The sequence below is a fragment of the Poecilia reticulata genome, chromosome 16 (assembly GCF_904066995.2).
Source record: "Poecilia reticulata chromosome 16, P_reticulata-male-v2, whole genome shotgun sequence".
NCBI classification, from domain to species: Eukaryota; Metazoa; Chordata; class Actinopteri; order Cyprinodontiformes; family Poeciliidae; genus Poecilia; species Poecilia reticulata.
This window is the reverse complement of record NC_088845.1, coordinates 18,076,236-18,098,946: the sequence shown is the minus strand read 5'-3', so window position 1 is coordinate 18,098,946 and position 22,711 is coordinate 18,076,236. Positions and strand designations below refer to the sequence as shown.

At 39.1% G+C, this 22,711-nt stretch overlaps 1 protein-coding gene across 2 annotated transcripts in view; it reads left to right on the top strand.

Moving 5' to 3' along the window:
- LOC103478624 (uncharacterized) overlaps window positions 1–19,643 on the top strand; it is a 34,266-nt gene extending 14,623 nt beyond the window's left edge. The window contains exons 9-11 of one of the 2 annotated variants that reach the window (XM_008432593.3): window positions 2,860–2,913; window positions 8,285–8,437; window positions 16,719–19,643. In XM_008432593.3, the coding sequence (XP_008430815.1) occupies window positions 2,860–2,913; window positions 8,285–8,437; window positions 16,719–16,889 (378 nt within the window). In that variant the 3' untranslated portion in view covers window positions 16,890–19,643. The other variant, XM_081597626.1, reaches the window with a different exon arrangement.
- The last annotated feature ends 3,068 nt before the right edge of the window (window positions 19,644–22,711 follow it).

The following is a 22,711-nucleotide window of genomic DNA, read 5'->3' as shown; positions in this document are numbered from 1 at the left end:
GTGTGTGTGTGTGTGTGTGTGTCTGCATGTGTGTGAGCTATGGCGCGCCCTCACTTGTAAAGTGATTTGTCTTTCTCCAGTCTGTGCTGCACGCTCCAGTAAAATGATTCTGTTAAACAGCATTGCCTGAAGACGACACACAAACACACAAACTGCACTTGAGCACAGCGAAGATTATAAATGAGTTCCTCCCCAGAGTCCTGCTTTTCTTTTTTTTTTTGCTGTAGAAGTCTTGAAATAAAGAGGACAGCGTGATTGTATTGTGTTTAGTATTTATGTGCATCTTGTTTTTTTTTTGTTTGTTTTTTTGCCCGTCCTTTCCAACTTTCTCCCTCTTTTAATTTGTATCACTCCCTATTTTTCTCTTATCTTCACAGGAATATTAATCTTGTTGTTGTTTAGAGCGTGAAGCAGCTTTAAGAAACTCTGAATCTTTAATCACTTGCCCCTGGGCTGACCAGCGTAGTTAAGAAGTTGGAGACGATATAATGGTTATCATTGCTCACTTGTCCTCGCTTCCAGATATATCTCTTGTTCTATTTTTACTGCTCTAAAACTGTCTGTTCTATCTGTTGTTGTTTAATACTCCAGCAGATCTTTTGTCCTGTCCAATAGAATGAACTCTACAATATTTTGTCATGTTACAACAACAAACTTCTATGTTTTTTACTGAGATTTCATTTGGTAGAGTAACACGAAGTCGCAAATAGTTGTGAATATGTGTGAATAAAGATCTATAATGAATGCTACTTTGTACTTTGTAGAGCTACTGTTTTCTGCTATTAAGTGGCTGGCATATTTGCTTATTCTTTTTACAAAATAGTTTAAGCTCAGTCAGATTGGACAGAAAGCATCTCAGATCATTAAAATATTCATGTGTATCTGGGCACACACGTGAACGTGCTTTGATGTAAACCATCCCGTGGTTTAATGTTCATTGTCGTGCTAGAAGTTGAACCTCAGTTCCTGTCTCGGTTGTTTTACAACCTCTAATAGATCCTGGTTACACATTTTCTCACCAGCTCTGATCCCTGTAGATCCTCCAGAGATGCAATGGGCCTCTTGGCTGCTTCTGTAATTAATGCTTTCCATAGCCGACTTATTTAGTAGGACAAAAATATTTTGGTAGGTTTTCAGTTTTGGGATGGTGTTCTGTAAACCAGTCCTCACTTAAACCTCTCCACATGTTTACTCCTGATCTGTTTTCTGTGATTCTTTGTCTTCATGATGCGTTGTTCATGAATCTTCTCTAACAAACCGCTTTGGCCTTCATACAACGTCTGGACTTGTACTGGGAAAAATTACACCCGGGTGCATTCTGTGTTCTCACTTGATGACTTGTATTTGTAGGCATTTGGTTTCACTAGATATTATTTAGAGGCATGACAATTCAGAGGGCTGAATACGAATATGGACAGTTTTAAAAAACAAAGGTTTTGAAAAACTAAATATTTCACTGAGTTCACAAGCACTTGTTTCAGTTCGTGCGGGACATTTAAGCTCAATCATATTCATGAAAGTTTGTGTTTGTAGCATAACAGATTGCGAACTGTTCACAGAATGGAAACAGTAAATATTTATCGCTCGGCACTTTATCTTTGTGCTCATGTGTTGCAATGAGACAATGAAACTAGAGGAGATAATTGTGGCGCTTGGCATAAATCCATCCCTCATCGGTTGAGATTGGGTGTTTTTGTTTTGTGTGCTTTTAATCAGTCATTAATTAATTTAGGACAATAGGTTCTCTGCTCATAATTGGTCTAGCAATCAATCATCTGACTCTCTGACATGCACGTTTGCGCAGTCTTAACGAGATACTCTCAATTAACCCGACTCTCACACAGTCTGTGCAGGCGGCGGGCCTCTTTATCATCACCGGAACCACGTTGCCTTAATGAAAAGAAACTCCACAGAGCAGCAGGAGGAGGAGGAGGAAAAACTGAGAAGTTCTCCAGCTAATAATTCTGCCTTAGAAAAAAAAAAAAAAAAAACAAGTGCAGCTTGTTGAAGTCACATTTTTGTTGAGCATTTGCTTTCGGGTGTGTGTGTATATGTGTGCAATTGCGGGGGTGCATGTATGTCTTTTATTCTTGCCCTTCACCACGGGTGATTGGCTAGCGGTCGCCTCCAACCTGAAGTTGACAAAAATCAATATATCATCACCTGGGGCCTTACACACACACAAAGAGACTCACAAAGGCAGCACAAACCACAGGTTCCACATGGAGAGAGACGGAGCTAAACAAACACGCTGCCTACTTTAGTTGAGCTCTGATTTCTGTAATGGAAACTTCCCACAGACAACGCTCCAACAAAGGTCAGCTAACATTTGGCTCCTTTGAGACCTCAGACCGCCTCTCCAGGACACTACAGAGAGTGAATCAGACAAACACCCTGAAAGTGGGGGTGGGGGGGAATATGGATAACGTGTCAAGTTGATCTTTAGATTTATTTGGGCCTCTTGCTCTACGAGGTGAAGGGAGGGTATGAGCAGGTTGTCAGTAAAATGATTAAAAGGGTAATCGGAAACAGTGTCTGCAGTGATTATTGACTGTGCGATAAGCACTCATGAGTGTGTATATTGACTGCCGTGTCTGTTGACTTGTTGGTATTGATGACATTGTGAATGGGGACGCTGACCCCGTAGATGCTTATCAGACCCTCTGATCACTGTCATTGATTGAGCTGCCTGGAAGATGCATAGCAACGCCAACAACAATGTTACTGGTTACTGCGAATGTATTTAAAGCCATTCCTCACAGTACATTTTGCTTATTTCTCTATTGAATGAAGATTTGTTTGTACAAATGTTTTTTTTTTTTTATTCTGCTTCATTTTTTTCTTTTCTTTCTTTATTAGATGGCAGTAGATGCATTGGAGGGTCTTCTGGAAGAAGATGATGAAGTTGTTCAGGTAAATAATACATTGAATTTATGAAATAAATGAAATATGCTTAAGTGAATTTGAGACATGTACAGTACTGTGTAAAGGTCTTGGGTCATCATCTATTTTTCTTGCAAGTTGCAAAACGTTCTTAATATGTTCTATTCACTTTCCTGTTGCTGGTGTTTTTGCAGTTTCTATGCTTCCTTTGGGAACCATTGTAATTATATTTTAGAAATGATCAAAAAGTGATTTGAGTGATTTAATCATATCTGTGATTGACTTTTTAATTCCATAGACCTTGTGGTCAGGTCACAAAGTCTTAATTTATCTTTTTACGTTAGCCTCTTTTTTCACTTGTTTTTTCTTTTTTGTTGTTGTTGTTAAGCTAAATAACTCCAGCCTAGGAATCATTCAGACACAAAAAGACTCTCAGACAACTTGACAAAAGAAGTTATTTTAAATGAGATATTTAGTAACTTTGACTCTGTCATAATGTATTGACTTAATGTTCTCAAGTGCCACCTATTATTCAGCCGTCTAGACAAACACCAGGTATGCTAAGAATGATCATGAAGCCCGAAAAAAAGGCTTCATAGTTCATAGTTTTCATGACTAAAACGCTATTATTTAATGAGCTGCAAGAGCTCAACCAGTCAAAGCTTTTGTCAGATTTAAAGAATTTTTTGGTGCAAAAATGAACAATAACTTGCCCTCACTTCAAGAACTCTGGCAATTAATTTTTAAGGTTCAGGTGGTTAAAGTCACTCTAATAAAACATATCTGTCTCTTACAATTGCTGAGCAAGCTGGTTGCTAAAGAAAGTATATTTTTGTTTTATTACTTGTCACTCCAATGGACTAAAAAACCCAATTTTTATCAGTCGTACTGCAAACTGTAGTCTCATTATCCTGATGCAGTGGCCACTTCTGGATCACACTACCTCACTTATAGCGTCAGTGAAGAATGTGAAAGGCTCAGTTCTTTCAGCTGAGGTGTTGTTTGTGTCTAAAAGTATCAACATTTCTACCTGTACTGCAATCTCAAAAGACTTTACTCTCAGAATTATTGTCATCTTTATATTTGCAGAGTTTTGTAGAACTAGATGTGGTTCCAAAAAGATGACTCAAATAGGATTTATTGTCAATGTTCACAAAACATACATTTTAACATTTTACTTTAATAGTGGTTTATACTATAAAACTGGGGAACTGAAAGAGGAGATATTTCAGAATCCAGTAATGTTATCTTGAAGTTAGCCATTGCCAAAGATTTTGAGAGTGACAATTACTTCAGTTTATGAGAAATGTTGCTGCTTCTCCGTTACCCGGTCTTAGTCTTAGATTTGCTTGTAGGGAATAATGCCATTTAATAATAAACTTTTTGAAGTTTCACACGCTTTTGTTGATAAATACATCAGTTTTAAGCAAAGCTTCTGTATTTACAATATCAGCAATTCTTTTTGAAGATTTCTGCAGTTCATCCATAATGCCACTTTGGATTGCCAACCTCTGGGCCAAATCCTGGCACATGGTGAACTATTCTTGCTCTGTAAGTGCTTGAAATCACTTTTTTTTTGGTCCAGTCTCTTTTTGAGGTAGGACTGCAGGCTTTTATTGGGATTAAGATATATACTGAAATGTCCTTGTCTGGATCCCTGGGCCTCTCAGTTATCACTTTTGCTTTTTGATGCAGTTCTTCAACTTTCTTGAAAAACATGGTTTATCACCAAATTGGATAAGGATCCAAATCCAGAAGATTCCTGGATAATAATGGGCGGCGTATGTTTATGAGAATGTGGCGCATCAGTTTGCTTATAGAAAATAAATCAGAGCCAGGAGCGGGGGATGTTAGCATTGTCAATCATGCACACGTACGCACTGCTCGCACCCTCCCTTTGCTCTCTGCTGCCACAGCTCCTTCCTTACAGTGCCGTGAATGTACCGGCTAGAAAACATGGCCACCAATGACACAGGATAAACAGTTTTCCTGTAACAGTAAGTTGTTTCTCCGCCCTTAGCACAGCTGCAGCGAACTGGCAATCTTGAGCTATACTCAAGATTGAAGAAACACTTACACAAGCATATTGAACAGTGCCAAGACCCTCCTCTTGGCTTTGATTGGTTTGTGCATTTCTCTACAGGGAGGAGGCAGAGGAGCTTTATGATTTATTTTTATTTTTTTATTGTGCATCTGTCTCACACTGTACTGTCAGGATATACTGACAGTTTTAACAGGTTTTATAAAAGTTACCTACTGCAGTTTTAAAGCAAAAGACTGGCATACCGAAATATAAAACTTGTGGAAATTTTTCCCATACTGACCAACTCATTGCTGGTTCAAGTGGAGGAACTGAATGTATCAAAGGTATAGTAAGGATAAGGACAGACAATTACACTGCAATTTAGAACAATTTGTGCCCCCGTGTCTGAAAACTAGGTCTCAGACGAAGTTCCAGGGTCTTTCAGAGAGACATAAAAGCAGGACCCAATCATACATGTTACTGCACAAAGGGACAGTGGAAAAGGAACAGCTTGTTATATAGCGTCCAGCTATGAGGCCTCATTTACTATTGTAGGGAGAAAAATGGCAACTTTAAACTTCTGAGGATCAATAGAAGAGAAATTGTACAAACCAAGAGCAGACTGTTGCAGGCAGGGCCTGGATAAAAAAAAAAAAGAAACATTTTTGAATGTTAGTGGATTTCTTGACAGGCACAGGAATATTGCAATTACTGATCTGATAAAAAATAAAAAATTATTACCATTAGATTTAGTCATTTGGTTCATACCATATCATAACTTGTAGGAAAAATATGAAGAGCAACATAAAACGAGGTCTGATTGTTTTTATTGAAAAACAGAAATGCAAGCAGGTATTAATGTCACGCCTTGTTATAATAAATTATGGCCATATGAGGGTGAAAGAACACAGGCAAACATGTATCCAGAACACTGGTATTATACCCCTGTGTACTGAAGATTAGATTTGAGTGTTTCACTTTCCCAAGATTGAGATTAAGTTTATAATGCTGAAAATGATGAGATTGAATTAGAAATAAACTAAAATAGGCCTCTTATCAGTTATGAGTGGAATTTTAAAGGAAAATAGTGAAGCTCTATCTTTTTGAAATTGTTGAATCAACTGAGCCAATTGGTGACTGGAATTGAGGTCATATGATGTGAGCAGTATGCTCACACAGATACAAAAGTATTGCTGCAAACTATCAAGAAACTTGGGGGGGCAGGGGGAGAATCTTCACAAAAAGAAAAAGGACTAGATTTATTGTTCGAGTTAGCATCATTCATAATGACAATGAGGGCTGCACAGTGGCGCAGTTGGTAGCACTGTTGCCTTGCAGCAAGAAGGTCCTGGGTTTGAATTCCATGGTGACATGAATAGTTGTATTCTTAGTGGTTCAGTAAAAAGTATGTGCCAATCTGCTCTAAAAATCCCCTGTCAGTAGCAGAAAATGGGAGTTTGACGCTTAGCATTACACAGAAGAGCACTTTTCCTCTCTCTCTTTTTTTTTTTTTTCCCCCTTGCACTCCACCCTCAGGCTCAGCCTCCCACAGAAACCCGTCCACAGCCAGATTGAGAGCAGCCATCGGGGGGGCTGAACTTTTAAACTCACTCCTGAGACAGTTGATTTGAGCGGACCTCCACCAAGCCACACAAACAAACAAACAAACAAAAAAAACTGGTCCAAATGGTCAGCTTTCTTTTTCTGTTCATTTTACAGACAAGAAATGCATAAGGGAGACATATTTAAAGACGGTAGTAACTCACTCCCCTCGTCCTGGTGCTTCCTTCTTTGTGTCAGTTCCTCCTCTGTGCAGCTGATAAGTGTTGAGCTCCCACATCTGCCTGCTTGCACTCTTGCATCTCAAAGCTTGGAACCCTACTTACATAACATTAAGTCTGCACAAACAACCGAGCTGGTGCTTTGCCAATCTTGTTTCAAAGGTATTCGCTTGATTCATGATCGCTTTGTTCTTCCCTCGGTGGCGCCATATGGGAGCTAAGATGCGACTTGACTTTAAAATTATAACAGAGCCTGCGATTTGATTGACGCACTCAGAATCCCTGCTAACATGTGTGCTTTTGTGTGAAGCTGTAGCTGAGTGGAATAGATTTCTCTAAGTTCTTAATTAGCTCACTTTTTAAAACATTTTTCATATAGATGTTCAGTGGTTTTTGTTTCCTTCACGTATCTCGTGGTGGGCAATCTGTCATGAAAATTTCAAAAAAAAAATTTCAAGATAACTAATGTTTGAATTAGGACTTTCATTCAAACGTCATTTATCCCAATAATATTCTCACGCTTTTTTGCTGATTTGCATTCTAAGTAAATGCCACAATGAGGAAAAACACCAGAGTCCTATTTCTGTATCGTTGCTGCTGTTGTGATAAGCACAGCTGCAGGGGGCGGGGGCAGCCTCCTACTCAGCCTGCTGGGCGACAATTCTGGATTCAGCGTGCCATGCCACGATGTGTTTGTTAGCTAAATGGTTGATTTGTCAAAGGTGCTGGGTCTCCCACTGCCACTACCCTCAATGAATAATGAATAAAGCTAATATTTGTTTCTTGGTGCTTGAAGAACAGTGGGTGGGTGATCTTTGGCCTCCGATGAGAGGCGCACACACACCTCCGAGTTTGGAGTGAGTTAGACGTGATTGTTTTTAAAGGTGGTGCAGCTCAGTTGATGTGATTACCCAGAGGCAAGAAGCATGATTATCGGAAGTAAAGAAAACTAGATGATTTTGGGGCAGATACTAGGAGATAAAATATTCCACCTTTGTTTGAACTTTTTTTGATTAATAGTATTATTTCTTCTTTTCTTTTTTTTTTTCCTTCTTTTTTTTATCTCTGCCTACTGATGGTCGGGGTGGTCAGCAAGTGCAACGGTGAACACAATGTTGTTTCTTTTAATGTTTGCTGCTCAGGTGTGATGCATATCCTCAGCTTCAAATTCTGATTTCCGAGGAAAATACAAAAACAGCATGTGCTCCTGTTTGTTTTGGCATCTCCTGCTTGTTTCTGACTCTGTGTCAGCTAAATATTTCAGGAGAAAAATATCCAAATGAACAGCTTTTTTTTTTTTACTGGGATACAAGTAAGGTGACTGCAGGTTCATCTCCTGTAAGCTTGGAAGAGGAAGTATTGGACAGTAACATATTTTAAGAAAGTACCCCGGTACAAAAGAGCCTTAGTTGCTGCAGCTGCAGCTTTCAGTCAGATAATGGTGTACATACAACAAAGAAAAATGTATCCTTCCTGTCATGAATCATCAGTTCAGAAATCCCTCTCTCTTAATGCAGAAATCTAACTGAAATTAAGAACGCTTGCTTTTTGCAGCTGAAGTCTCTCCAGCTTACCCTTCTCGATCTGTATCTTTTAGGTTTGGTATCTGTCCGGCTGGGTGTGCTACCTCCAGTGGGACAAAGCAAAAAAACACCAAGAAAGAGAAGGAAGCAAGGCATCGGAGGAAGATAAGGAGGAGTGGAAGGCTTTACAGGAAGCTGCAAGGTCATACCTGACTAATGCTAAAAAGGTAATTTTGTGGCAAAAAAAAAAAATCTGCAACATCATTCTCTTTGTTCAATTTTAATAAAGTAATATGTCAATGTTTTGTAACTTAAGGTTTTGAGTCAATAGACGACTTTGACTCAATGTCGATGTAAATGTGCTTGTAGGAGAAAAACCAACAGATCAAAAGCCAAACAAATAATAATTCACACGCATCAAACACTTAAGATATCAATAAAAAGTCTCTCCAAATATGAAAATAAATACATTTTTGTGCCATGTTTATTGTTAAAAATGTCCCGATACACAGCATGTATGGTGCGTCAACATTGGCATGAACTGAGTGCAGTTTCTCCCCCCATTATGTGCATCAACAGTGAGTGCAGATAGTTAACGTCCAGTGAGCCGCCATAATAGGTTATTCTCCGAAGACTTGGTTCTTGTCAGAGAAATAGCTTATGCAGCACCATGAACATGAGCCCATTCTCACTAAGCTTCATTGTTGCATCAGAAATAGCTGTGCAGAATCTCAAAGATGTTAAAGTTTTCACCCGGCTCCCTTCACCAAGCCCCCCCTCCCTCTTTCCCACAAACAGACACACACAAACCAAGTGATGTGTCTCGTTTATTCTGTCATTCTGTCAGGGAGTAATACCTCTGTGGAGCAGTGATTCATGTTAGTCTAAAATCCAATAGCCTTGTAAATCAGGCAGCCCGGGCTAAAGGATGGCAGGCCCCACCTACTATTTTTTTTCTCCTACTCCCTCTACCGCCATTGTCTCCTGTTATGCATCTTCTCTACCCATCTGCCACACCACAATGTGCTATTAGAAATGAGTAGCGGCAGGTTAGTGACAATACATTGATGTTTGTTCTCCCTGGACTGGCGGTATATTGACTTGACTGTCTCCTAAGCATCTTTAGACTGCGTCTTCAACTGAGACAGAGAGGCAGTAAGTTTGCAGCAGGCAAGAGGGAGAGAGCATGGGAATTTTGTGCATATTGATCATAGTTGCCAACAACGGGGAGTATGAGACAATTGGAAAAATGCAACAAGAAACGGGATAAATTAAGTACTTAGCTGGGTTGCTTGACAATAAAGAAGGCAAAGAAAATAGGTTGAAAGTCTTGTGAAAGAATTGTGCGAGACGTCGGAGCGTGACGGATAAACAGCATAGCGGTTTCTCTGCAGGGCGAGGAGAGCAAAAAGAATAATGTGAACGGTAAAGCACAAAGACCTTGGAAAGGTGAGGTGGAATGTGTTCCAGCTCCTTCGCAGCACATTCAATTGTGTAGCGTTGCATGTGTGCACGTCCGTCCATTGTTTAGATGCGATCTAGATTGAGTCTGAGCTTTATTTCGAAGCCTCAGCTTGAGTTTTAATTATTGATAAGTCTCTCTGCTAGTTAAAATGGGTTCCAACTTGGAAATGAGGCCCACAAAGCCCAGCGGCTGGTTTTGGCACCAGTCCACTTCTGTTCTGCATACTTTATGACCCTGGTAAGTTAAGTGTGCTGGGGGGCGTCGTGTGAGACAGGTACATGCACATACAGGGTCTTGCAAAAGTACTCATCTTTCCAGATTTTGTCTTGTTATAGCTAAAGTGTTTCATTGCAAATTTTACGATAAACCAGCAAATTATCAAATATTTATCAAATGGAAGGAAGTGATTGAATATTAAAAGTGTGGTATGCACTCAAATTCACTTCTAAATAAAATTTGGTGCCCCACGGTTATTTAGAAGACACCTAAAATATAAATCCATCATCTAAAAACAATCAAACGCATACCTCCAAATACATGACAATCACCAAGATTGACAAGTTGACCAAGAAGACCCATGTTAACTCTGGAACAGCTGCAGAGGTCCACAGCTCTGTGGTCCACAATGGTAGAAACTACCAACAACAGGACACAAATTAGTTTTGTACTCTACAAATCTGACCTTGAATAGAGGTAAAATAAAAGTTATTGTTGAATACGAGATCAAACAAAGGCCCGTTTGCAGTTTGTCAAAGCAAATGCAAAAGAGGTCAGATGAGATCAAAATTGTATTTTTTAGTCGATACTCATAACGCTGTGTGTGGAGGAAAATTAACACAGCAAAAAAAAAACAGTTCGAGGCTGATAAATGGTGAGCCTGGAGTTTAGCTTCACTGTATGCAGGACACAAACTCGACAACTACAATCAAAGCTACAATGGTTTAGACCAAAGCATATTCATGTTTTAGAATAGCACAAAGTAGAAACCTAAGTCCAGCCAAGCATGTGTGATTACAACCTAAAATGTTGTTCACATCTGTTTTCTAATGTAATGTTGGTTTATCTATTTTGCAAGTGATGGTCAAAAACATTTAGACAGGGCAAAGCTGGTAGAGACATAGACTTGGTGCTGGAAGAGAAGCAAATGGCAGCTCTACAAATGATTAACTCACAATTTCTAAGTGCAAATTAATTTCATACTTCTTTCTGAAGTACGAGGAAATCTTTTTTGTACAATTATTCAATAACTCCATTACATAAAATGTCAATACAATGTATTGAAGTCTGTAATTGTAACTTGTTAAAATGTGGGAAAAAAGCACTGTATTTATTCATGTATGCTCAAATTTGCCGAATTGTTTGTATTATTTAATTTCTGTGGGTTTTTTGCCAAATGCATCAGGTGCAAACTGCTTTGCAAAAGAGAACAATGGGGGAGAATTGATTGGAAAAAAAAGAGTAGGAGATGACCAGCAGAGTGAGTTGGAGAGCAAAAGAAGAGGGGGGGGAGGGCAGGAAAGGGAATGAATTAGACTAGGTGTGTGTTTGTGTGTGTGTTGATGCAGGGGGTGTGAGTAGTGAGCCTGGGTAAAATCAATAGTAAACCGGACGTGAAATGGAATTCGAGATAGGGTGCGATTTGAGGAGGGATCTGCGGTGTATGCACACAGGGACAGTGTTATGTATGGTTGTGTGAAGGCGTGTGTAGGTGTGTGTGTGCGTGTGCGTGCGTGTGGGGGTGTGCAGCAAAGGAAGCTAGGGCAAAGAGAGGTCAAAAGCTTAGCCATTTGAAGTGGTTGAAAGGGTATCCCATGAGCACAGATTGTGGGCAGGGGGCTAGTCTTGTAATTTTAATGCTTTTCCCCTACAAGGATGTGACTGGAGGACCGGGGGTGTTAAGTTATGTGAGTCTGTGTGAGTTTTGCGGTCAACTCTCTGGAGATTTTCAGCGACATGCCCTGTTCACACTCCAGAAGCTCTAATCTCACCCACTGTCACACCCTCGCCAGTGTAGAAGTGTTCATAAAACAGTCAGATATAGCAGATAAGTTGGGAGGGAAAAAAAGATGGTCTAATGAAGAAATATTTAGACCTTAAGGAGTTCATTGAGAGGACTTGGCACTATTCTGCCAAAATGGTAGACGATTGTGCGCTCTTTGTACGAATATATAGATGAGAGCGAGCAGAGACATCCGTCTCCTTGACTGCAAGGTCGTCTAAGGGGAGTATAAGAGTGCAAAGCTGAAAAGGAAAAAAGAAAGTGGACAAGAGAAATGCAGCAGTATTAGCAAATGAAATAAAAGAAAAGGTGAAATGAAAGTGGAAGTTAAGCATAGGTGTGGAGCAGAGGGCGAACAATGATGGAATGATTAGGCTTTTACCACATAATCAGCCTGTCTTTTATCTACCATATGCCTGGTAGGCAATTTGAAGAAATTGCCTACCAGGCAATGGAAGGAAAAGAGTACATTGTTGGACACGGGGTCGAATGGTGTGTATCTTTTACACATTTCTCTTCTTCATACTGGGTTATAATACAGATACAATGCAGATCATTTATAATGCATCTAATAAAAAGGGGAGAGAATTAAAAACATATTATTCACTCGTATTTTATGGTAAAATCTATTTTAATTTTGAAAATAAGAAGAAAGTGACTGCAAGGGCATTCTAACCCACCATCTACCTACAGAGGTTACATTGTGTATCTAATTTTCTACAAATTTCCCTCAATTTATAATTTTTTAGCATCTGCTTTTGTTATTAAGTTGCCAGATCATCCATATATGTTGGATGATACTTATTATATATATATATATATATATATATATATATATATATATATATATATATATATATATATATATAGACCATTTCTGTAACACTTTTGTGTGTTGTACAGTTATTATAATGCTGAAAGTAAAGACACTCGGCTTTAGAGACAGTAGAAATTACGTAGATGGATAGCTGTACAAATAAAAAGAAGTGTCAATGTAAAACTGGTTATAGCAAATGAGTATATAACTGTCTTATGTCGGAAACAGATGACAGATAATTATTATTCATAAAGTTGCAATTGTCTGAAACGTCTTAATATCTTAATATCGCATTAAGAGTTCCTGTCTCTGGAAGTAAGGAATCAAGTCCAAATCTGAACAAAACAAGCACACCACCATACCCCCCACCACCACACTTAGTACAACGCATTCAGCAAAGCAAAGTTCTGCTGGCAAAGCCTGAACTTACAGTTAACTCTCTAATATTTGGTAGTGAGAAAAATTTACAACTACCGGTGAATGAAAACGTTTTACTTTGCATGTTTGGAGGAATTGAGGTGTAGCTGTCAAGATATCAGAATGATCAATCAATCAATCAAATTTTATTTGTATAGCACATTTCAGCAGCAAGGCATTTCAAAGTGCTTTACATAATTAAAATAAAAACAGAAATAATCAGTGAGAAAGAGATTTAAAAAATAAAAAATAAAAAAAAACAAAATAAAAACAAAAACAAAAAAAACAAAAAACATTGCATTATTAAAACGTCAAAAAGAAAGAAGAAGAAATTAAAAACATTAAAGACATAAAAACATGGAAGACATCAAAACCCGCACTCTAACCCTAATTTAGCCATAAGCAACTCTAAACAGGTGGGTTTTAAGTTGAGATTTAAAAGCACCCAGTGTTTCAGCTGTTTTACAGTTTTCTGGAAGTTTGTTCCAAATCTGTGGTGCGTAGAAACTGAATGCTGCTTCTCCTCGTCTGGTTCTGGTTCTGGGGATGCAGAGCAGACCAGAACCAGAAGATCTGAGGGGTCTAGACGGTTGGTACAGTAATAACAGATCTTTAAGGTATTGTGGTGCTAAACCGTTCAGAGATTTATAAACTAACATCAGTATTTTAAAGTCTATTCTCTGAGCTACAGGGAGCCAGTGTAGGGACTTTAAAACTGGTGTTATGTGCTCTATCTTCCTGGATTTAGTGAGAACCCGAGCAGCAGCGTTCTGGATCAGCTGCAGCTGTTTGATTGATTTATTAGTCAGACCTGTGAAGACGCTGTTGCAGTAATCAATGCGGCTAAAGATAAACGCATGGATGAGCTTCTCTAGATCGTGCTGAGACATCAGTCCTCTAACCCTGGAGATGTTCTTCAGGTGATAGAATGATGCAACCACAATGGTTGCATCATTCTGAGGGTTTGTTCCATTGCTATTGGCACTTTGGTGTTGCATCTAACAAAAATGATTTCTCCAAAATTACTTAGCTGACTTTTGAAAGTTGAACCCAGCTGGGTTTTCCAGCACTAAAATGATCCAAAACACACACCATAACTGGTTTCCAGATAAGAAAATCAGGCTAGAATCTATTGTAATTCAATGCAATCCACAAACTAAGCCTAAGAGTGGGGTTCAAGAAAAGAACACTTTGATCAATTTAAATTTATATCAATTCACCCGCTTCTCCAGAGCTTTATGGGACCAATATTAGTGAGAGCACATGAAAGATACGCCACTCTGCTTTTAATCTTGTATGTATAATTTCAACCTTGTGTGGATAAGAGAGAAATTCAGACTTGTTTGTCAATTTCTTTTTCCTAAAAAAAAAATCATTAAAGTTATGTTACATATCATCCTACCCTGGAAAAAATTGTTCAAAAGCATTAAATCAAAGCCCAAAACTGACAAGAACTGTAACCTGAGGCAATATTTATTCCACAGAAGCTGCGACTTGTTAAAGCCAAAGTCACTTCAAAATGCAGGAGCACATATCGACAGTGGTTGTGTTCGTGCATTCCTACCTGTACGACTGCATGAAACACGAGAGCAGTTATAGTAGTGGTCAGGTGCGCTTCGGTCCATGACTTTAAAGTGGAGCAAGAAAAAGCATGAAAAAGTTATACGATCACACACCCGCACACACTCTCCCTCTGTAGGCAGCTCTCTGGGCCGTGAAAGTGAGAAGAGAAAAAAAAAACCCTGGCTGCTCTAAATGAGAAATGCCTGTGTTTTGTCTTTTCGGGGGGCTTTTTTAGCGACAGCCATGCTGATCTAAGCAGCGCTCATTGTGGGATGCATAAAGAATAGCTCCTGTTTGTTTTCCCCTCTCAAACCTTCACAAAGAATAATCGCGTCCCGTCCCGCAGACACAATGTGCTATTGATTTGCAGAAAATATCTACTACCTGCAGATAGAATTTCCAGGGAGCATCTAGTGGCTTAGAAAGCAGTCAAAGTTTGCAAATGTTTGCCTCATGTATTTCATTATTGCTCAAATGAAGCTCATGTGAAATACGCCACTCTATTTTTTGCCCGAGGCTGCGACATGCAAGTGTTCTCTGCTCTGAGCCAAGCCTATTGCCAACCCTATTGTAAAGCAAGCCTGTTTTTTTTTTTTTTTTTTTTTGCAGGTATACATCTCTAGGCATTTGAAAGTGACAACGCTGTAATGAAAATCCCTTGGTTTGTGTGGCTGTGTGTGTGTGTGTGTGCAGCAGTGGTGTTCTGAAAGAGTCTGGCAGGGTCACCTCTCCCCCCTGGTATCTGTTTCTGTGCCTGGACCTGGGTCACGCTCTGCATCCCCGGAGCTCCGATCTGCAGAGACAGCATCCGCTTAAATTTACACACACACACAGAGCACACATTTTAACACTCCAAATGAGTTCCCATGGGACTGCGTGTCTCCTGTCAGGACCTGCTGTTGCTTAGAGACTGGTCCTGGGGCAAAGCAGTCACACTCACTCACTCCCCTGGCCTCGTTACACTTTTACTAAGAATGATGGCGCTCGGCTGTGTATTGTCCGTGAGCCTAAGCGAGTGTGTGCTCTGTGCTACACATTTTGAAAACTAAATAAGATTCCCTGCATTGAACACAGTCACCGTGGTTTTTCCATGTTTCTAGAAACGGTAGTTAGATTTAAATGGCTGCATTTGTTTTTCCATACTCTGAATGTGCACGCAAAACCACAATGTCATCATCCAGGCCCCTTTTTCTGACTTCAGTAATTACACACAAGAAGTCTATTTTACAGAGATAAATCTGCTAGCAGTTTTGAACAGCCCTGTATTTCTTTTTTTTTTTCTTTCAAATCACATTTTACTGTCTTTGTGTGTGCATAGGAGTGCATGCGTCTCACAACGGCAAGAGGAAGAAAAATGGGAGATTTCTTCTGTCTCTTGTGCTGCTAAACTGTATATCCAAATGTTCTAATTTGACAAATGAAGGACAAAAAGGCTTTAGCAAAGCTGAGGTAGCCACTGATGGATCACAGATTTGACTGGGTATTTCAAGTAGCCTGATGCTGAAATGCTTAAATCTAACTACTGAGCGGTACGGCTCAGGTCGGTACGGCTTGGTACGCTAGTTTGTCCAGTTCAATTACAAAAGCAGCCCATATTACTGACCTGTAATGCACACTTCCTGGCCCCCCCTTCAGTTGTTGGTCCATGAGACAATGATGCAGTGTGATTAGGGCTGCTTCTGTAAGCTTTTAGCTGCTGTTAAAGATTTGCGCAATGAGGCTATTTCATAAACCGGTCCCTAAAGTTTCTTACACAAAATCAACAGATCGCCACTGCCTACTCCCAGTTGCAGGTGGCAGTATTTCTTACATTTACTATACTGCTGCCTTAGCCTCTGTAGATGTAAAGTGTCAAGCTGTGTTCCAGTTATCTCAGAGCTCTGGGGTTGGTTTGACGTCACATTTCAATGTTGTTATGCAACGTTTGGCTTATTATTATTAAAACTGATATTATTATCTCTCTAGAGAAACCATGGTATATTTTTATCATATCATACAAGAACTTCATACCAGAAAATGACTAGTCGCTTCACTTCAATATTTCTGCTTTTTTTATTTTTTATTTAGCCTTGATTTATCCAGGTAAACACTTTGAGAACCACTTCTCAATTACAAACATGACCACAAGGCTGCTGAAATAAATTGACTCATTAGACGCAGCTGTATGAAAACATTCCCTTTTTTTCTGCTCCACAGCAATTTCCATCCTTCAAGTACTCACATTATCTGCTTTTGTCTCCTTTGCAGCTGTACGGTAAGCTGCGATGCGACGACCAGCCGATGCTGGACCATGCAGAACAGCTGCTGGGCGAACTGGGAGGAGAAATGGAGGAAGAAGACGAAGACCCAGTCGTGGACGACGACTACGAACCTTGCAGCGACGATGAAGAGGAAGTAGAGGCCCCCATGGAGCACTAACTGCTCCCCGTCATGTTTTCCTTGAGTTTTCGTGCCCTCTTCAAAGTGCCTTTTTTGTACTGGCTTTTCAAAGATTAAATTGATTTGCACAAACAGAGTGGTGTTAAAAATCAACTCAAATCTCTTTCAGTTAAGTTGCTAAATGCTTTTGTCGAAATAAGTGCATACTTGAGTAATGCTTCCCCTAATCTTCTCGACAGATGCCGATGAAAGAAATTAGTTTTTAGAGGTTTAATTCTCATCAGCAGCCCTTGAATGCTTTACCTTCACTGCACACCCACACAGTTTTGTACGAGCGGGAATGTACCGAACGTACACAAAACAAAAACACAAAAGAACCATGTTAATTACTCTATTCTTTTTTTTTCCTCAGCACAACAAGCAGAACTGCTTTCCCCTCTAAGCATTGTCAGAGAAGCCCAGTTATTAACACTTCATGCTATTTTTACATGCGCTGTGATTTTAATGCCCAGTGTTTATGTAAATGCTTTAATTTTTATAGTATTCAGTTTATGCCTCATGCGTCTCTTTTTTTTTTGTTTTTGGGGGGTTAAACTCGGTTAAAACTTAGGACAGTAGAGTGAATCTGACATTAACTCATGCAGAGTACATCTCTCGCTCGCTCCATTGCTGCTCGGGTGTTCAAAGTGACTTGCATAGCAGAGAAACGAGCAACTGACTTTTTAACACAAGTCTTCACATAACATCCTTTTAATAGTCCCACAGTGTTAAGGACATAAAAGCCTGGTTCTGCATTGTGGCATACAATTATTTTCAACAATGTATGAAATATGTAGTGCAACACCATATAAAGGCTTAGTCCTATAAATATGTTTGCTGTTTGTGGCCAAAGGTGTTTGAGAATGTCTTTGGCCCCAGCAGCACTAAAGCATTGAAGTATTGACTGTGTACCAATTTACTCTTTCAGCACAGAGAAATGAGTCTGAAATGTTTTCAAATCTCTGCTATAAGCTGTACAGCCACGTCTGGCTTCAAACCTAAAAGATAAATTGGAACAATTGCCTTTGCTCTATTTAGACCTAAAATATATTGACTACACAGTTTAATTAGTATACGTTTAAACTCAAATTTAACAAGACTAGATTTGATTTTGATGCAATTCTTGTCTTGACTATTTTGTATATATAATGCAATTCTGGTGCAGGAAAGCATTTCCAAACGATGCATTCAAGGTTTGAGGTTGTAATGTGACAAAAGGAATGGAAAAACGTTTCTCAGGCGCTGTGTGTATTTGGTCACTTGAGCTATAGCTTCAGAATGCTAAAAGAACAGTCGCATATTATTTAAGGTAACATGAGACACATGTTAAAAAACCTGTTAAAAGGCAGTGAAAGTAGATTCATAAAAGTATTAAAATGCAAACTATAAAATGTGTCAAGATTGATGAAACTGATCCACTTAAAATGTTACTGCACATTCTAGTTCAGTGCACTGATGACTCTGGTAAAGACATGGTTATTTAATCTTTATAGACAAATAAATCTGATTTATTTTATCACTTCTAAACAGGATGAGCAACCAGTTCAGTATGTGATCCTTTGGACTGATAAATATTTTCTTGATTCTTTATTTTTTTTGTCTATTAAATATTTATCTTAATTGGTAAATCCTAAAATGCTACTAAAGATTTTTCTATGGATCTTTGAGACAGAGGTAAATTGTTTTTTCATCCATTTAAAAAAAATAAAAGGTTTAACAACAGAAATATACTCTTTATTATGTATTGAGAGATACCTATCTCATTTGATCTCATTTAAGGGAATGAAAAACTTAGAGCCTCAATATAAATGTTTGAAATGTAGACAGAAGTGATATGTTTGCTAAGTGACCTTTTCGGAATGGATGGAGCAGGTTGAGAAAATGCTTCTGGAATTGTCCGTAGCATAAACAAACAGAACATGTGGAAACTTTTCCTAAAAGCCCTGTCTGCATCAGCAAAGCATTCATGTTTAAATAATTACCATTTCTGATATTCAGTCAGTATTATATTGGAAGGTGTTAGAAGACGCCTGGCTAGGTACATTTCACCAAATAGTACCGGGGTGCATAAATGTTTTAGTTTTACTCTTTTTGGAATAGAGAAATAATCTGCTATAAATTCAGATTAACTTGTTTGTAAAATTCTCTAAAGTTGTTGGTTGCCTGATCATAAAACCCGACTAAAGAACTGCAAAAATAAATTATTAAAAGGCTTAGATTAATATAGCAACATGATGATGATGATGATGATGAGTGTTTGTAAGTTTCTGTCTATTAATGTTAGGTATCTCTCCATGTCCCATGTCTGTTTGTACACACAACACACCATGAACATACACAGCAGCATGGTGTCTTTGAAAAACCCCAACCCTAGCAAATAAAAAAAAGAAGCGTTATCAGAGATCCTGTTGCAGATAGTGACCCTGCTGCAAGCTGAGAGGCCTCGCAGCCGTTTGATACCCTGATCTGATTCAGTTTTTTTTTTTTTTTTTTAACAGAGCATTAAATATGCCCCAGGAGGGGAAAAAATTGCAGATACAATGTTTTTTATGTGTGTGTGTGTCCATGTTGTAAAAGTTTTTGCAGATTTATGAGATGCTTTATTTGTGGACTGGGTTTTTTTTTCCTCCCATATCCATGTCTGCTGTGGTTAGTGTACGGGGATGCACCTCTGCAGGCCTTGAAGAATGATGACCTGAAGCCATTCTGTCATCCAGCATTTTCCTTTTTCTAATTAAAGCAGGCTCTAATGCGTCTGTGCATTTTTTTGCGGTTGTGCCTGTGTGTTGTGGCATGTGTCTGGACGGCTCATCCGCAACACCGTCTGATTAATGACTCCTGTGGGGGTGAGTGAACTCAGGCGGTCAGCCATGTCTGATCATTCTAAGCTGACCCAGTGTGAGAGGGGCCTCTGTGGACAAACAAAGCCTCAGGTGATCTAAAAATCCTTCAACATTATCTCACCTGTACATCAGCTTTAGAACTGCTGGGGTATTTTCACTTGCCGAGAGGTCACCGGGGAAAGGATGCACATTCTTTTCTAGGATGTTTTGCCAGTGCTGGTAGGCATCTGTTTTTCCAGGGTTCCTTCAAATTATGAAATTTGGTGTAAAAAAATTTTTTTGACCCTGATAAGTACGTGAAAAGAAAATGGAATAAGGAATAATATTTGTGTTTCTACACCTGCGTCGTCATGTGAACATTGTGAATTACTAAACATTTTTTTACTGAAAGTCCAGGTTGTTGCATGTTCCAAAAAACCTCTTAACGTTTCCTGAATAGCCCTATTTCTGGAGGCCGTACAGAACAAGTGATAAATGGGATGTTTTTTTATAAAGAAAATGGAAGAATGTACCCATCTATCTAGACTACATCACATCCATCCATCCATCCATCCATCCATCCATCCATCCATCTGACTCAAAAACAATGGATTTGTTTTTAAATGAAAAGTGTCAGAAACCTAAATTAGCCTAAAGGTTAAAATGGTTCTCAATGCCCAGAAATACCATAAACCTGTATTAAAGTAAATATCTGAATGACTAAAACACACATCTTCTTGCAGTGCTAGCTAATTCCTTGTGTGTAGTCATACATAAACCAAATTTGTCTTTTTCAACCTATAGGCTATGTTGAGCTATTTTTAGAGACCTCAGCAGTATGCTCATACTCATTCTCCAAGGAAACAAAACCTTAATTAGTGTTTGTTTGCGTGTGTGTGTGTGTGTTCGTGTATGTGACTTTTTTTTTCCCTCTTTGTAATCGACGGTAATAAAATGAGGGGAGAGGAAATAATCCTGGATTAACAGCTTTAAAATGCACGTGTTTCAAAACAACAACTTGATTGGACCCTAATCATGGAAATTCCCTAATACAGCCAATAAGCATACTCAAACATACACACCAGCTGAGCAAGGCAACCACCAGTTGTACTTGCATCAGATAAGTGAAATTTGCTAGATGTACAGTATGTGTGTGTGTGTATGTGCTGTTTATCCTGTATTAGTGTGTCTCACTGACTTAACTAGAAAGTTAAGCGAGGAGCTCCTCTGAAGGGATTAAGGAGGAAATTATCTGAATATGGAGACTTAAAGCTGAAGCCGTTTAAACGGAAACAGGAGGAGGGAGATCTGAGCTGAGAGGACAAAAAAAAAAGGAATATGAGAGGCAGCTCTAATGTTTGTACATACTTTCATATGTTCATTTATGGAAAAAAAAAGCCTCCTTGAAGTCACACTCAACCACTCGCGTTTGCTTCAAGGCCTATAAACAATTTGTCCAACTTTTCAATGAGGCCGTTAAGGCTGCTCTGTGAATCATGGATACTGTGCTTTGGTTGCAGGAGCAGTTTATGAATATTCTCAGACGTGACGAAGAGCCTGGAAAGGAGACAGAAATTTAGACAAGCGGCACAAGAGGATGCAGAGGATGAAATTGACACCCCTGACTTGTGCATTGACAGGAAGCTTTGTCTCATCCATCTAGATTGATGTATTTTAGGATGTGGCCATGCATTCTAACTGAATTAATGACACGATAGGATGGATGGTTATCTAACCCAAGAGGTTGACAGTCACAGGGTGAAGCCATGTATCAAATGATCTGTATCCTCTGCTGTGAATCCTTGTCCTGAAAGGAAACTTTCTTTAAGAATAATAGTTCTTTCTCTTTTGTTTACTCTGCAGAAACACATTGTGTCCTTTAATGACGCACAGAAATGTTATCTTAGTCATTGATCTCTGTTTTTTTTTTTTTGTCAATAAAACTATTTTTAAACTGTTCCACTGTGCATTTCTCTATGTTCATACATCTCTGCATTTTCCCAGTTTGTGTGTGAGTTTCTTTTTTGTTCTCCTTCTTTGTCTTGTGTGTGCACACACCACAATCTTGGCTGGGAACATCTGTCTTTCAGAGATAACACAACCAGGGAATTAGCCATGCTGTCTTACAACCAAGCATCACATCTCACTATTACAGCCTCCTTAATTCTCCTCTATTACACCTCTGTGTTTGTGCAGACGAGTGGAAGCAATGTGCTGACAGCGTCATGTCCTTGGGGGTGGGTCCATGCCAAGTTTAAGAATAATACCATGCCAAGCATGCTACATCTAATCTGCAAATGCATTGTGGGCACTCCACCCACTGGTCGGTTTTTAGTAGGTTCACCATACGAGCACCAGATTGGACTCTGTGTTTTGGCAACAGAAGCTTAATTCAGATTCTACAAGGTGCAGGAAACATCCCTCACATTTTAATCAATATTAACATGATCGCATCGTTGTGATACAAACTTTTTTTTTCAGTTTTTGGGTATGCCCCCTAGTCTCGGCGAAAATAATAAATTTTCTGTAACGTATAAAGATATTTTCGACAATCTCTGTCACGTTGGGACTTTGTAAAAGATCCAAGTGCGGAGATCAACTGTGGCAACGGAGTTCTTTCATCTGGAATGACAAGGTGAACTTAAGGGGGGAACCCCGAAAAAGATGGTTCTTGAAAACAGCCAGAGTGAAGGAAGAATCCAGCAAAGAAAGACAAAAAACTAGGTGCTGAACTACTGAGGAACAAGATTAACTAATCATACAAGATGTGGAGCACCTGTGGCAGAGGGAAACAACACAGGGAGCTGAACTAAGACTTAAATAGAACTGCATACCAAGGGACACAGTCTAACACAAATCTATGAGAACAAATAACAGAACACAAGATTAAATAAAGAAACCAAACAAAAATGATTTAACCTGTATGGCAACAGGTTTCTAACAATTCTGAACAGAACAGAGAAATTATTCTAATAGGCCAAGACCTATTGAATATAAATT